This window comes from Sceloporus occidentalis, unplaced genomic scaffold, assembly GCF_023333645.1.
Source record: "Sceloporus occidentalis isolate IW3139 unplaced genomic scaffold, rSceOcc1.0.p SCAF_3, whole genome shotgun sequence".
Classification (NCBI taxonomy): domain Eukaryota; kingdom Metazoa; phylum Chordata; class Lepidosauria; order Squamata; family Phrynosomatidae; genus Sceloporus; species Sceloporus occidentalis.
This window is the reverse complement of record NW_028316983.1, coordinates 57,920,453-57,933,762: the sequence shown is the minus strand read 5'-3', so window position 1 is coordinate 57,933,762 and position 13,310 is coordinate 57,920,453. Positions and strand designations below refer to the sequence as shown.

Below are 13,310 nucleotides of genomic sequence, written 5' to 3'. Positions count from 1 at the left end.
TGGCATGCAGAAATCTAGATGTCAAGGAAAAGGGCTATAGCATTGTTTTGTCCTCGCCATGTAATTCCCTAAAGAAGCATTCATATTTAACATATTCCTGCATCAGTAGGAAGTACACCTATTACATGCCATATCCAGTAATTAAAGCATATTTCCTTGCACCAGATTTACCAAATTTGTGCTTGTAAAACATAAAACTATGTTGCATGTTCATATTAAAAAAAGAACTATCTTCAGAAAAAATGTAAGAGATCTCTTACTTGTAAGGATACAAGAAATCTTCTTTTGCTCTTGTCTGTTCAGCTGCTGCCAGGAGTGTGAATCCTGCCTTCTCTTCTCAAAGGAGAATTCTAATTATTTCATATATTCCAGCTGTAATACCACCTCTTGACACTCAGCAATTATTACTCACAACATTCCCTTTATTCCACTTTGGTCTAGTGCTACTGGATGCCTGTAGAGCAAATTTAAGTTGTTGGTTATTATATCAAACTTGCCTTTTCTTTTTCCATATTCATGTTTGAGGGGACCTTTGGCAAAGTATCCAATCATTGGTTTCCTCCTTATCAGGAATAATCTAGCCATAAATTTAGGTGGAAGTGGCAATAGTAGATGCTCATTTAGATTTTCCATTGTACAGCAAGAACCTAATCTAATGTTGTTGTGGGACATTGTGGATAATTTATATGGCTGCTTACTGTTGCTATATACCAAGAAGCAAGGGAAGGCATTATGGTCAATGGGCCCTACTGCTCAGAGGTGTCAAGTGTGTATTCTGAGCCTTGTTTGGTCTCAGCATATTTAGAAATCAGCAGCCCTAAGCAAAATATTATTTACATCCTCTCTGGAGAGCCCATGCATTGTTATTCAAGAGAAAAATTAGATTGTGTGGCACACAGAACAGAACACTATCACTATCTAGACTAAAAAATTTTCTCTGAAGTTGGCTACCATACTATAGGCCTGTTACAGACTGCCAAAATAAAGCTGCTTCGGGTCTCTTTGGAGGTATGCTATTTAAATGATGCATGGGTCCTAAGAGTCTGGAGGTCGCGCCAAAGCCACACTCCATTACTAAGCACTGGAGTGCAGCTTTGGTGCAGCTTCCGGATTCTTAGGGTGCATGCATCATTTAAATAGCATACCTCCAAAGAGACCCGAAGCAGCTTTATTTTGGCAGTCTGTAACAGGCCTTTGTCTCCTTTATAAAAGCAGTTTGATTCTGCTAGAAATTTGAGGCTCCTAGAGTAGGAGAAGTTCAGGTCAGACTGAAAGGTTTTTTTAAAACATGCTTTAATACCCCATGCTCTCTTGTATATATTTATGTTGGTCATATTCAGGTGTGATTCATTTTGCAAAATTAGAACCAAATTTGAAAATACATCTGTTTAATGTCACTTCTGTTTGTTAATATACTTATGATATTTTATCGGCCTGTTTCGTTGCTGCCTTTTTTGGGGAAGGTGATCGAGAGAGCGGTTGCTTTCCAGCTTCAAGCGATCTTGGACGAAACGGATTTTCTAGACCCATTTCAAACTGGCTTCCGGGCGGGCTATGGAGTTGAGACTGCCATGGTCGCCTTAGTCGATGATCTCCGTCTGGGCATGGACAGGAGTAGCGTGTCCCTGTTAGTGCTTTTAGACATCTCAGCGGCTTTCGATACCATCGACCGTGGTATCCTTCTGGAACGCCTGAGAGAGGTGGGATTGAGGGCACTGCGCTTCAGTGGTTCCGTTCCTACCTCTCGGTTAGATTCCAGATGGTGCAGCTGGGGGACTATCGTTCCGATAAGAGGGAACTAACATCTGGTGTCCCTCAAGGAGCGATTTTGTCTCCCATGCTATTTAACATTTACATGAAACCGCTGGGCAAGATCATCCGGAGACACGGGGCGTGGTGTTATGCTGATGACACCCAAATATGTTTCTCTGTGCCTCCGACTGATGCAGTAACTAGGGATGGTATCTCTCCTCTAAATGCCTGTCTGGAGTCGGTAATGGGCTGGATGAGGGAAAACAGACTCAGTCTGAATCCAGAGAAAACGGAAGTACTCGTGATTGGTTCCCCTGGCCCGGGGAAGGAAATTTGTCCACCTGTCCTGAATGGGGTCACGCTTCCCCTGAAGGACTCAGTTCGCAGTCTGGGGGTGCTTCTGGACTCGTCGCTCCGCCTGACATCTCAGGTGGATGCGACGGTCAGAGGCGCCTGTTACCAGCTTCAGCTGATACACCAGCTGCGACCCTACCTGGGCCGGAGGGACCTTGAAACGGTTGTACATGCTCTGGTAACCTCTCGGTTGGATTTCTGTAATGCGCTCTACATGGGGCAACCCTTGTACCAAACCCGGAAGCTTCAGTTAGTACAGAATATGGCAACAAGGTTGGTTACCGGATGCCCCAGGACTAGCCATATAACACCTATTTTACAAGATCTACATTGGCTGCCTATTCGCTTCTGGGCGCAATACAAGGTGTTGGTTTTTACCTATAAAGCCCTAGATGGCTTGGGCCCAGGGTACTTGGAGGACCGCCTCTCCCCATATAATCTGCCCCACACTCTCAGATCGGTCGGGAAGCATTTGTTGAGGGTTCTGAAGACAAGATATTCCTCGTCTTCACATAGGGCATTTTCTATCTTCGCCCCGCAAATCTGGAACTCCCTTCCTGACGAGCTCCGCTCTGTCTCCTCCCTTGACATGTTTAAGAAGAATCTTAAGACCTTTCTTTTTCGACAAGCTTTCCCCCATGTGTCTTGATTCCATTCTGTTCTCCCCTTGATATGCAATTGGGTGATCCAGCTAGTGTGTTTTTTCTGGGGTTTAATATTTGTAAACTTTTTAATATAATTTTAATTGATGATATGTGTTATTGATTTGTTTTATTGTCTCACATTTTTGTTTTGTGTTGTACACCGCTTTGATCAAATTTGGAAAAGCGGTTTATAAATAATTATTATTATTATTATTATTATTATTATTATTATTATTGCCTGCCACATAAGCTTTTGATGACATGAGCATTAACTGAAATAACATATACTGAGGGAAAACAGAATGGTTTGGTTGAAATCATTATCATATCCTTTGTTGTCTGCTTCTCTTATTTTAAAGCTGCTCCTTTCTGGTTGGATGAACCAGAGAACCTAATTTTGGCTCCTGGTGAAGATGGGAGACTGGTTTGCCGAGCCAATGGTAACCCCAAGCCTTTAATCCAGTGGCTGGTGAATGGAGAACCTATTGAAAGTAAGCACTTCTGTTGTGAATAGAAGATAAGTGTGTATTGTGACTCCATAATTGTGATGAGGGAAATACTGGTATTTCTGAGTAACAATAATCTTAGCAGTAACCACATTAATGTATTAGTCATAATTCTTTGAAGCAAATGTTAAAACTTTTAAAGCAGGCATGGCAAACACCAGAATTTCAAAAGCCAGTTTTTAGCTGTTGGGCTCTATCACTAACTGCGCCAGCCCCCTTAAATGAAAACAGAAGTGCTTGAAAACCCACCTCTGATTTTGGAAAGTACTTTTGGGGGGGGGGGGGTGAACTTTTTTAAATCCAAAAATTCCTTTTGTAGATGGAGTGCAAACAGTGGAGGTCAGTGGATTGAGGAGTAGCCCAGTGGTTAGAGTGCAGGATTCCTAACCACAATTTAAACAGTAGATTTGTTCCTAACAGTGAATTCAAAAAGACTGTGTTCAGTTCTTTTTGTGACAGAGTATATTTAGGTGATCCTGCTGAAGACCTCTGGTTGCTATTTGCATGTTTATAATGTATCGATTATATTATTTCTGCCAACCTAGCAGTTTGAAAGTATGCAAATGCAAGTAGATAAATAGGTACCACTCCGATGGGAAGTAAACAGCGTTCTGTGCACTTATGCTGGCCACGTAATCACGGAATAGTCTCTGACAACGCTGACTCTTTGGCTTAGTAACGGAGATGAGCACTGCCCCCTATGGTTGGATACAACTCACTGTCAATGGGAAATACCTTTACCTTTTAATGTATCCATGGATGTTTCCACTTCAAGTATTTTACCTGGATTTTATATTCGTCACTCCTTTTTATGGGGTGTCCAGACAAAAATGTTGTTAAATACAGAGTTAGACTCAGTTTTTACTAGAATTGAGATTGCAACCTGCTTTCATACTGTGAATAACCAAAACACGGTTCACATATACTGTGCACATCCCAGCAGTGCTTTGGAGGAATGTACCAGAAAGAAGCACAGATCTGAAAAAGAGGAAAAATTAGTTTCCAATGTTTTGCAGAAAGCTCAGTCACCAGCAAGCAGTGCCAACTGCCATCTCATTCTGGCCACTGCAAATTGTTCCTGTTTCTACTGAAGGAAGCAACAGTCAGGATATACATGGCTGGAGAACTTGGCTCATTGCTTGAACCAACATTTTAGGGACTTCCCTAACCCTGTCCACTCTCTTGATTACTTTAAAAAGGAGGTGTTACAGGTTGTTGGCTTGGGATCTGTTTGAAGGGCTCAGAGTGTATTATCTTTACATCCTACCTGCCCAGTTTCATCCCTGATATTTCCTTCCTCCCTGGTCCCCTAGAGCAGCAATGGACATTTGGTAGGTCCTTTATCTTGATTTTTTAATATTTTATTCCCAGATTTCACAAGTAAAAATAAGGCGAAAATCATGAAAACTGACAGCTTTTACCAATGAATTAGTATGTATGGGAGATAAGCAGATCAAGAAAAGCTGGAAGTGGCAGGAGCCTATTGTACACATGTACAGACACACACACTCATACCATCCCTACTTCTAAGCCACAAAACTCAGGAAGAATGTTGCTAATTGGAAGTAACAGTCCTAAATATGCTTTCGAGAAAATATGATTCAGTTGTCTAGGCTTTATTTCTGAGTAAATCAAAAGGAAGCATTTTTATTGTCCTTGAACCAGTAAACAAAGCCAGACCATTGACCTAGCCCATTACTACGTATGCAATCAGGCTTTCTTCCCTTTATCCAGTTTTCTAGTTTGACAATGAGGTTAACCGAGACACAGGCCACTTATCATTGTGTAACTGAAGGGAAGGCAATCATAGGCCCGTTACACACGGGCACCCTAGGACGGAATCAGTCCGTGCTAGGGTTAGAAAGGGGTGTCTCTTCCAGACGCCCCTAACCCTACCACGGACTGAGTCCGTAACAAATGGTGGTGGCCGTTCCACACGGCCGCCACCATCTTGACGTAGCGGATGCTCTGCATCCGCACGTCGCGCCCCGCAAGTGACGCCACGAGTGCACGACTAGCGCCTCGCGGCGTCTCTTCCGGGGCCCAGGAAGGAGCACAATTTTCACACTCCTCTGCAGCGTCCGGGAACCGCACCGTTTGGCTGCTGCGGTTCCCGGACACTGCAACCGGCGGCGGCAGCAGACCACCGCTTCTTGGCAGTCTGTAACAGGCCATAGTTTCTTTCCTTGTTACGTAGCATGCCCCCTACACATCTGTAGACATGTACATTTTGCAACTTCAACATCATTTCTTATGCTCTCAAAGGTAAATGGTGACTTTTTATTTCTTAAACATATAGCCTCAGCAACATACCACAGAAATAAGAAAGATGTCAAAATAGAGTTGAATCAGAAGTTTCCATAAAACAAGATGCTATATGCCTATGGTTGGACCAAATGTGCTACAAATACTAATTCGAAATGATGGGTTTTGTCTTTACAAATGTAATGTTTATGTAGAAATCCACATAGAGGAAACTTTTTTATCCATGATATTTCCCTTGCACATAGGATTTACTGGCAGTGATGAAAGCTGCACTGTCTCTTAACATCTGTCTATCTTTCTCAAAGGTTCTGCTCCCAATCCAAGTCGTGAAGTAACTGGAGACACTGTTATGTTTCGAGACATCCAAAGTGGCAGTAGTGCTGTGTATCAGTGCAACGCTTCCAATGAGCATGGGTACCTGTTAGCCAATGCCTTTGTCAGTGTGTTGGGTAAGCATTGAATAGGACAATTGAGCTCCTGACATCTGTACATACCAATGATCTTAAAGATACTTTAAAATTATAAGATGAATCAAAGGAAAACAGTGCCAAAGAACTTGCAAAATTCCATCAGGCATAACTGTGCTCATAATAAAGGCTGGATGGATGAGAGAATAGAGGGGGTCAGTACTTCCAGGACAGATTACATTCTTCCCTTTCACCAGAGAATGGTTCATTTTTTTACATATAAAACCTAAAGTACAGTAGTTACATTGACCTGTAGATAAGTCAACTAAGGTTTCCTGGGTCAATTTTTAAGTAAGATTGAGTATGAGTATATATGATATTTCAGATTGTTGGTAATTAGGAGTGATAATTGAGTCATGATTTCTATTTCCTTAATCATACACTGATTAAAATCTCAAAAATACTTATGTGAGTGTACATTTGCTTATAGAAGAAAGTAACCTTTTGATTCCAGTCAAAAAGAAAAGCACTGAGAGACTTTCACATATCTGCATGTGGTACAGTCATTCTTGTGACTGCAAAATTTATGTGAAGTATTACTTGTCTGAGCAGCATTCACCGTCTCCCTTAGATATTGTCCTTTCACCATTCATATGACAACAAAAGAAATAGAAAGGTCTTGGAAAAATTATTAATTAAATAAAACATAAAAATAATTTTAATGTCTAAAATACATTCAAATAGTGCAATGACAAAAATTGGTAGGAGGAGTGTATGCTTCCATTATATCAAAATATACAGTGTATAAACAATGTAATACATTGTAAATATGCATGGAAAAGAGAAAATATGTTAACATCCAATCGCGCTTTGATATACGTCTTCCTCAGTGGCAAAGCAAAGCTGTGATAACCACAGAGTAATTACCAAAGAATCATCCAGTATCTGTAAATAGGATGGATCAGGTTTATAATAAACATATTTTGTATCCTGGATGCTGAAAAAAATATACAAAGGCTATTGTGGATTTTTCACCATTCATGACATTTAATCATTCATATATTTTTCTGTAGTGCATCAAATTAGGCATATGTTGTCCGTGAGAGTCTCCTGTCTCAAAAGATGCAATTCATGCAAATATGAAATGGGATACTCTCATGGAGAACTGTGCCATATGCCTAATTCAAAGCTCTACAGAAAAACTTTGGTAGCATGTGTATCCTTAGAAATTGTTGGAAATCCAACAGGTGTTAAAATTAATTCATCCTCAGATATCCCTTGTTGTTGTTGTTGAGTGCCTTCAAGTCATTTCCAACTTATGGAGACTTGTGGGTTTTCTTGGCAAGTTTCTTCAGAGGGGCTTTACCATTGCCATCCTTTGAGGCTGAGAGAGTGTGACTTGTCCAGGTTCACCCAATGAGTTCTCATGGCCGAGACGGGATTTCAACCCTGAGCTCTAGAGTCATAGTCCAATGCTTAAATCACTACACGACGCTGGCTCCTCAGATAAACTTAGATATATTTAATTGGTTTTAGAAGTCTGTCCATGTTATGGGGAGATGTGTACTTTCTTTCTCTTCCCTGAAAGTATTTTAGAAAGGAATAAATGCAAAATCATTGAGGTAGGGATGGAAAGACTATTTATAATAATTCATTAACAGGTTGAAAAGCGGGTTTCCTAACAATCAAGAAATCCCATGAAATAGATCAGTGAGGATTTTGTGCATTTTTCTCCCCGATATTTGAACATCCCTAAATGTTGTGTGGAGAAAAATGGAATTCCTGAATGAAAAACACTATTTCCTGGCTAGGAATCTTGGTTTTTGTGCATTAAACAGACTTCTCTTAAAAACAACAACAAACACCCCATGTGTTTTTTCTCCACACAATAATTCCTCCATAACACTTCAAGACATTCAGCTACAGGGAGAACACTGTGAAGGAATATTTGTTTTCTCCAGCAAAAGGAGAAAACAACCATAACCACTCATCCTCACATGTGAGGATGAACAGGCAAAGATCTAAAACTCTGTACTGAGAAAGTAAACTATTAAAAAAAATACAAGAGGATTCTCTCAGTAAGCAGTCTTTAGCCATTCTCTAGGTGAGGATGATGGGAGTTGTACTCCAGCACATCTGGAGATAACGTGAGCAAGGTGTAATATACAGTATGCATGATGAAAATACATGTTCAGATGATAACAAGGGGCACAAGGACAAGAAAGCCTGAAGCTTAACTAAAATGAAATGCAATAGAAATAAAAAAGTATTCCATGGTGAATATGTACAATTAGAAAGACATTGTCTGTCTGCAAGTAGGAATGAGATGAACTTTAAATAGAAAATAGAGATTGATTTCAAGCAAGGCAGACACGACCCTGAGTTTGCAAGACTTGAGCAGAACTGTTGATGACGGGCTCCTGGAGGCCTCTTATTAATAGGGTCACCATAAGTCAAAGCCAACATCATGGCAAATAACCACAACGAAAAGGAAAGCTTCATGTGATGGGCAGGAGGGGGAAAGGACTGAAATTTCAAGCCACTAATTTCTAAGCTTTTATTTAGAAAAAAAGTAATGAACAGTAAAGCAGTGTACAAAACATATTCCGTAAAATTATAGTGTTTTGTCGAACAAGCAGTATTACAACAAGGAATAGCAATTGCTTCACTAAACTGTGATCCATGAAAATTAAATACCACGTAGGTCTTATTTTTAGAACCAGTTCTAGGTGTTTTTTTTAATACTGCTTCATTTCATTAGGAGACACGTGTAGTACAAAACCAAGAGCAAATGCTAAGCAATCTAAAATGGAGAAATAAAAACAAATTTGCAATTTTCTCTGCACCAAAATGAAAGTTCTGACTAGTTTACAGGCAATAATATTGTCTTTTTCAGATGTTACTCCTCGGATACTAGCCCCTCGCAACCAGCTGATCAAAGTGATTCTCAACAACCGTACTCTCCTTAACTGTCCATTCTTCGGGTCTCCAATTCCTACATTACGATGGTATGACTTTTTATTGTTAAATCACAACATCTTTTTGGTAGAGATAGAAGTTCTGAAATCAGTTGATAACTTGATATCACCTCATTCGACAAAGAAGAATTCTTGGCAAGTAATCATAAATTAAGATACTTTAGAATACAAGGATAGCTGTTATATAAACCAGCTAGTTGGATCAAGATTAACAATTTTTAGAGTAGATCCTAAGCTGTGATAACCTTAGATGTGAGCAATTTAAAACCCATGGATTTCAGTGAGTGATATATTTATATTTTATTTATTTATTTATTTATGTATTTATATCCCGCCCTTCAGCCCTAATGGCTCTCAGGGCGGCTTACAATTATTATTTTTAATCAGACAGTTCCCTGCCCTCAGGCGTACAATCTAAAAGACACGAAACAAAAGGAGAAGGGAATGGTGGAGGGAAAGGGGATGAGATCCAGTGATTCATCTCTCCCTCTGAGGCCTGGACCAAGGCAGATGGATTGGAGGGAGGGCTCTTCCTTCTTCCAGGCTAGTCCTGATGGAGCTGGACCTGCCTGGTGAACTCCCTCTCAGGCCGGCGAATGGCAGTTATGGAGGGCGGAGTCTCCTTCCTTCAGGCTAGTCCTGATGGAGCTGGACCTGCCTGACGAACTCCCTCTCAGGCTGGCAGATGGCAGTTATGGAGGGCGGAGTCTCCTTCCTTCAGGCTGGCCCTGATGGAGCTGGACCTGCCTGATGAACTCCCTCTCAGGCCAGCAAATGGCAGTTAGGGAGGGCGGAGTCTCCTTCCTTCAGGCTAGTCCTGATGGAACTGGACCTGCCTGATGAATTCCCTCTCAGGCCGACGGATGGCAGTTATGGAGGGTGGAGTCTCCTTCCTTCAGGCTGGCCCTGATGAAGCTGGACCTGCCTGGTGAATTCCCTCTCAGGCTGGCAGATGGCAATTATGGAGGGCGGAGTCTCCTTCCTTCAGGCTGGCCCTGATGGAGCTGGACCTGCCTGGTGAACTCCCTCTCAGGCCGGCAGATGGCAGTTATGGAGGATGGAGTCTCCTTCCTTCAAGCTGGCCCTGATGGAGCTGGACCTGCCTGATGAACTTCCTCTCAGGCCAGCGGCTGGCAGTTATGGAGAGCGGAGTCTCCTTCCTTCAGGCTGGCCCTGATGGAGCTGGACCTGCCTGGTGAATTCCCTAATTTATTTATATATATATATATATATATGTGTGTGTGTGTGTGTGTGTGTGTGTGTGTGTGTGTGTGTGTATCCCAAGACCATTTTCAAAAATATATAAATGAAGCTTTGTTTTCATATCAGTTTCAGTTATATCGTCTTCTGTAACTATCACAGAAAACTTTTGTAAAACATCACTGAGTCAGTTAACATCTGAGAGGCTACAAAATTATTTAAGTGATAGAACAGGTGACAAGAAATGGCAGACTATAGACATATATAGTGGCAACATTCGCATATTATAAGATTTTTGGACACTTATTGGTTATATAATTTTATAAATAGTGGTTAACATAAACTCACTGTGGCATAGCCTTGTAAAATCTGAGGTGGAAGTAGGCAAGGGACTGGATTATTAACTTACCTAGATCTCCCAGTAAGTGAAATTAAGGCCTGTTACAGACTGCCAAAATAAAGCTGCTTCGGGTCTCTTTGGAGGTATGCTATTTAAATGACGCATAGGTCCTAAGAGTCCAGAGGTCACGCCAAAGCCACACTCCAGTCCTAAGCACTGGAGTGAAGCTTTGGTGCAGCTTCTGGATTCTTAGGGTGCATGCATCATTTAAATAGCATACCTCCAAAGAGACCTGAAGCAGCTTTATTTTGGCAGTCTGTAACAGGCCTAAGAGAGAATACAGCTAGAGTGGATTATATTGGTTTGCTGATTATCATTGTAAGTACCTTACACTGCAGTCCTATACACACTTACATGTGGATATGCCCCACTGAACTCAGCACTTCTGAGTAAATATGCATAAGAATATACTATCAGAGATTATATAATGTTCAATTTGCATTTTATTAATTGTTATTAATTGCTGTAGCTTGTTGGAAAAGAGTGTGTGATAACTGAGAGAGGGTGATATGGAGAAAGAGATTGAATCATTTTAGGTTCTAGTTTTTGATATGCAGAAACATTTTAAACATATTTTAAATTACCTGCCTGTTATTCTACTTCCCTCTTACGATCTTTTTCTTCTGTTGTTGTGAGGTTTAAGAATGGCCAGGGAAGTACATTGCATGGTGGCAACTATAAAGCACATGAGAATGGGACTTTGGAAATTATCAGGGCTCGAAAGGAAGACCAAGGAACTTACACTTGTGTGGCCACCAATCTTCTGGGCAAAGCGCAGAACCAGGTTCGCTTGGAAATAAAAGGTAAGATGTCTTTTGTTTAACCAAAGCAAGTATCCTCCAGATAGTGGAAACTTCTGTATCCAGATGTTGCTTTCCATGGCAACAGGTCTATGCTTGGGCATCTGAAGTTAAGAAGCTATACTCTTCAGTAAACTCCCTCAAACTATGACCAGAACAGAAAGCAACAATAATTGTTACAATCAGGCTAAAGTTACTTTTGGCATGATTCTGGATCACTGTCATTTCCTGATTCCAGCCTGGCAATGAAGAACCAACTTCCAAAATGCAGTACTTCCCAACCTACTTATTTCTCTAATTATGGGAAACTACAGAAGGTATTTCACCTTGTCCACAGAAATAGAAATACTATGGCATCTGGACCTTGGACCTTTCACATCAGAAGGAAGAATCTGTCATTTGGTCTGTTTCACCATCTAATTAGTCAATCCTTGTAAGGATTGATAGAGTCTCTAAAATAGAACTGACAGTGCCATAATACCTTGATACAAATTTGTGATGCAGTTGTTTTGGAAAACTATGTACTGTCCTGATTTCCACTCTTCAAAAATGGTATTGTAAAGTTTGAGTAGAGAGAAGTGCAACCAAAATGACCAGGGGCCTTGGATAGCTCCCTTATGGAGAATGTCAATGTTTGGTGTTCTTTGGCTTTAAAAAAAGGCAAGTAAGAGGTTACATGAAATGGATGTAGAGTATTAAGCTCAGTGTTAAAAATGTAAATGGGAAGGTTTTCTCTTTCTCCTGTAATACTGGATTCTGGAATTAGTTATTAGAACAGTGAATGATTCAAAACAGAGAAAAGGAAATACAGTCGGCCCTCTACATTTGTGATGGTTAGGGAAACAGGACCCACGTGAATGTGTAAAAAACACAAATAACCACCCCACACCCCCATGGAAGCCAGTTAAAGGGATGGGTGAGTAGGGGAAGAGAAGCAGGCTCTTGTGCTCCTCTTCTTCCCCTGCCCTCCCATCCCTTTAATTGGCTCCCCACCCCTTTCCTGATGGGATAGCTGTCTTCTCCAGGCAGCTACCCCAGCGGGAAAGAGGCCGGGGATCAATCCCCCCCCCTTTTTCCAAGCTGCCTTAGGAAGGGGGCTACCCCACTGGGAAAGGCATGGGTTTGGCATGTGCACCCTTCCTGGCTGCTCCCTCCCTTCAAGGCTCTTTTCCTCCCAAAGGGAAAAGCCCAGGAGGGAGGAGGAGGAGTGTGTGTGTGCACACAGCTGTGAACTTGCGAATAATCAAAACCACGAGTGTCAAAGCCGCAAATGTGACTGCACTTACTTACACAATGAAACCGATTCCACAGAATATAGTAATGGAAAGCTTTCAAAGAGTATTAGACAAATAGAGAATGACACTATCAATGGCTACTGCTACTCCATGGTGGCTATATATTGCCTCCCTATAAGAGGAATTACCCTTTCAGTACCAGTTGATGGGGAAGATAATCAGGAGGCACCATTACACTCCTGTCCTGCTTGTAGATCTTCCATATCTTTCGGCCTCTGAGGGGGAGAGAAGGCTGGCCCAGTACCATCGGGCTAGCCTGAAGAAAGAGGCTCCTCCCTCCCTAACTGTCATCTTTCGGCCTCTGAGGGGGAGAGAAGGCTGGCCCAGTACCATCGGGCTAGCCTGAAGAAAGAGGCTCCTCCCTCCCTAACTGTCATCTTTCGGCCTCTGAGGGGGAGAGAAGGCTGGCCCAGTACCATCGGGCTAGCCTGAAGAAAGAGGCTCCTCCCTCCCTAACTGTCATCGTCCGGCCTCTGAGGGGGAGAGAAGGCTGGCCCAGTACCATCGGGCTAGCCTGAAGAAAGAGGCTCCTCCCTCCCTAACTGTCATCTTTCGGCCTCTGAGGGGGAGAGAAGGCTGGCCCAGTACCATCGGGCTAGCCTGAAGAAAGAGGCTCCTCCCTCCCTAACTGTCATCTTTCGGCCTCTGAGGGGGAGAGAAGGCTGGCCCAGTACCATCGGGCTAGCCTGAAGAAAGAGGCTCCTCCCTC

The 13,310-nt window shown here is 42.0% G+C and overlaps 1 protein-coding gene across 12 annotated transcripts in view; it reads left to right on the top strand.

The window, feature by feature from the left end:
* NFASC (neurofascin) overlaps positions 1 to 13,310 on the top strand; it is a 273,535-nt gene that overhangs the window by 165,488 nt on the left and 94,737 nt on the right. For all 12 annotated transcript variants that reach the window (XM_089514565.1, XM_089514555.1, XM_089514553.1 and 9 more), the window contains 4 exons: positions 3,110 to 3,241; positions 5,827 to 5,970; positions 8,825 to 8,936; positions 11,143 to 11,309. In XM_089514565.1, coding sequence (XP_089370691.1) covers positions 3,110 to 3,241; positions 5,827 to 5,970; positions 8,825 to 8,936; positions 11,143 to 11,309 — 555 coding nt within the window. The remainder of the gene's footprint in view (positions 1 to 3,109; positions 3,242 to 5,826; positions 5,971 to 8,824; positions 8,937 to 11,142; positions 11,310 to 13,310) is intronic.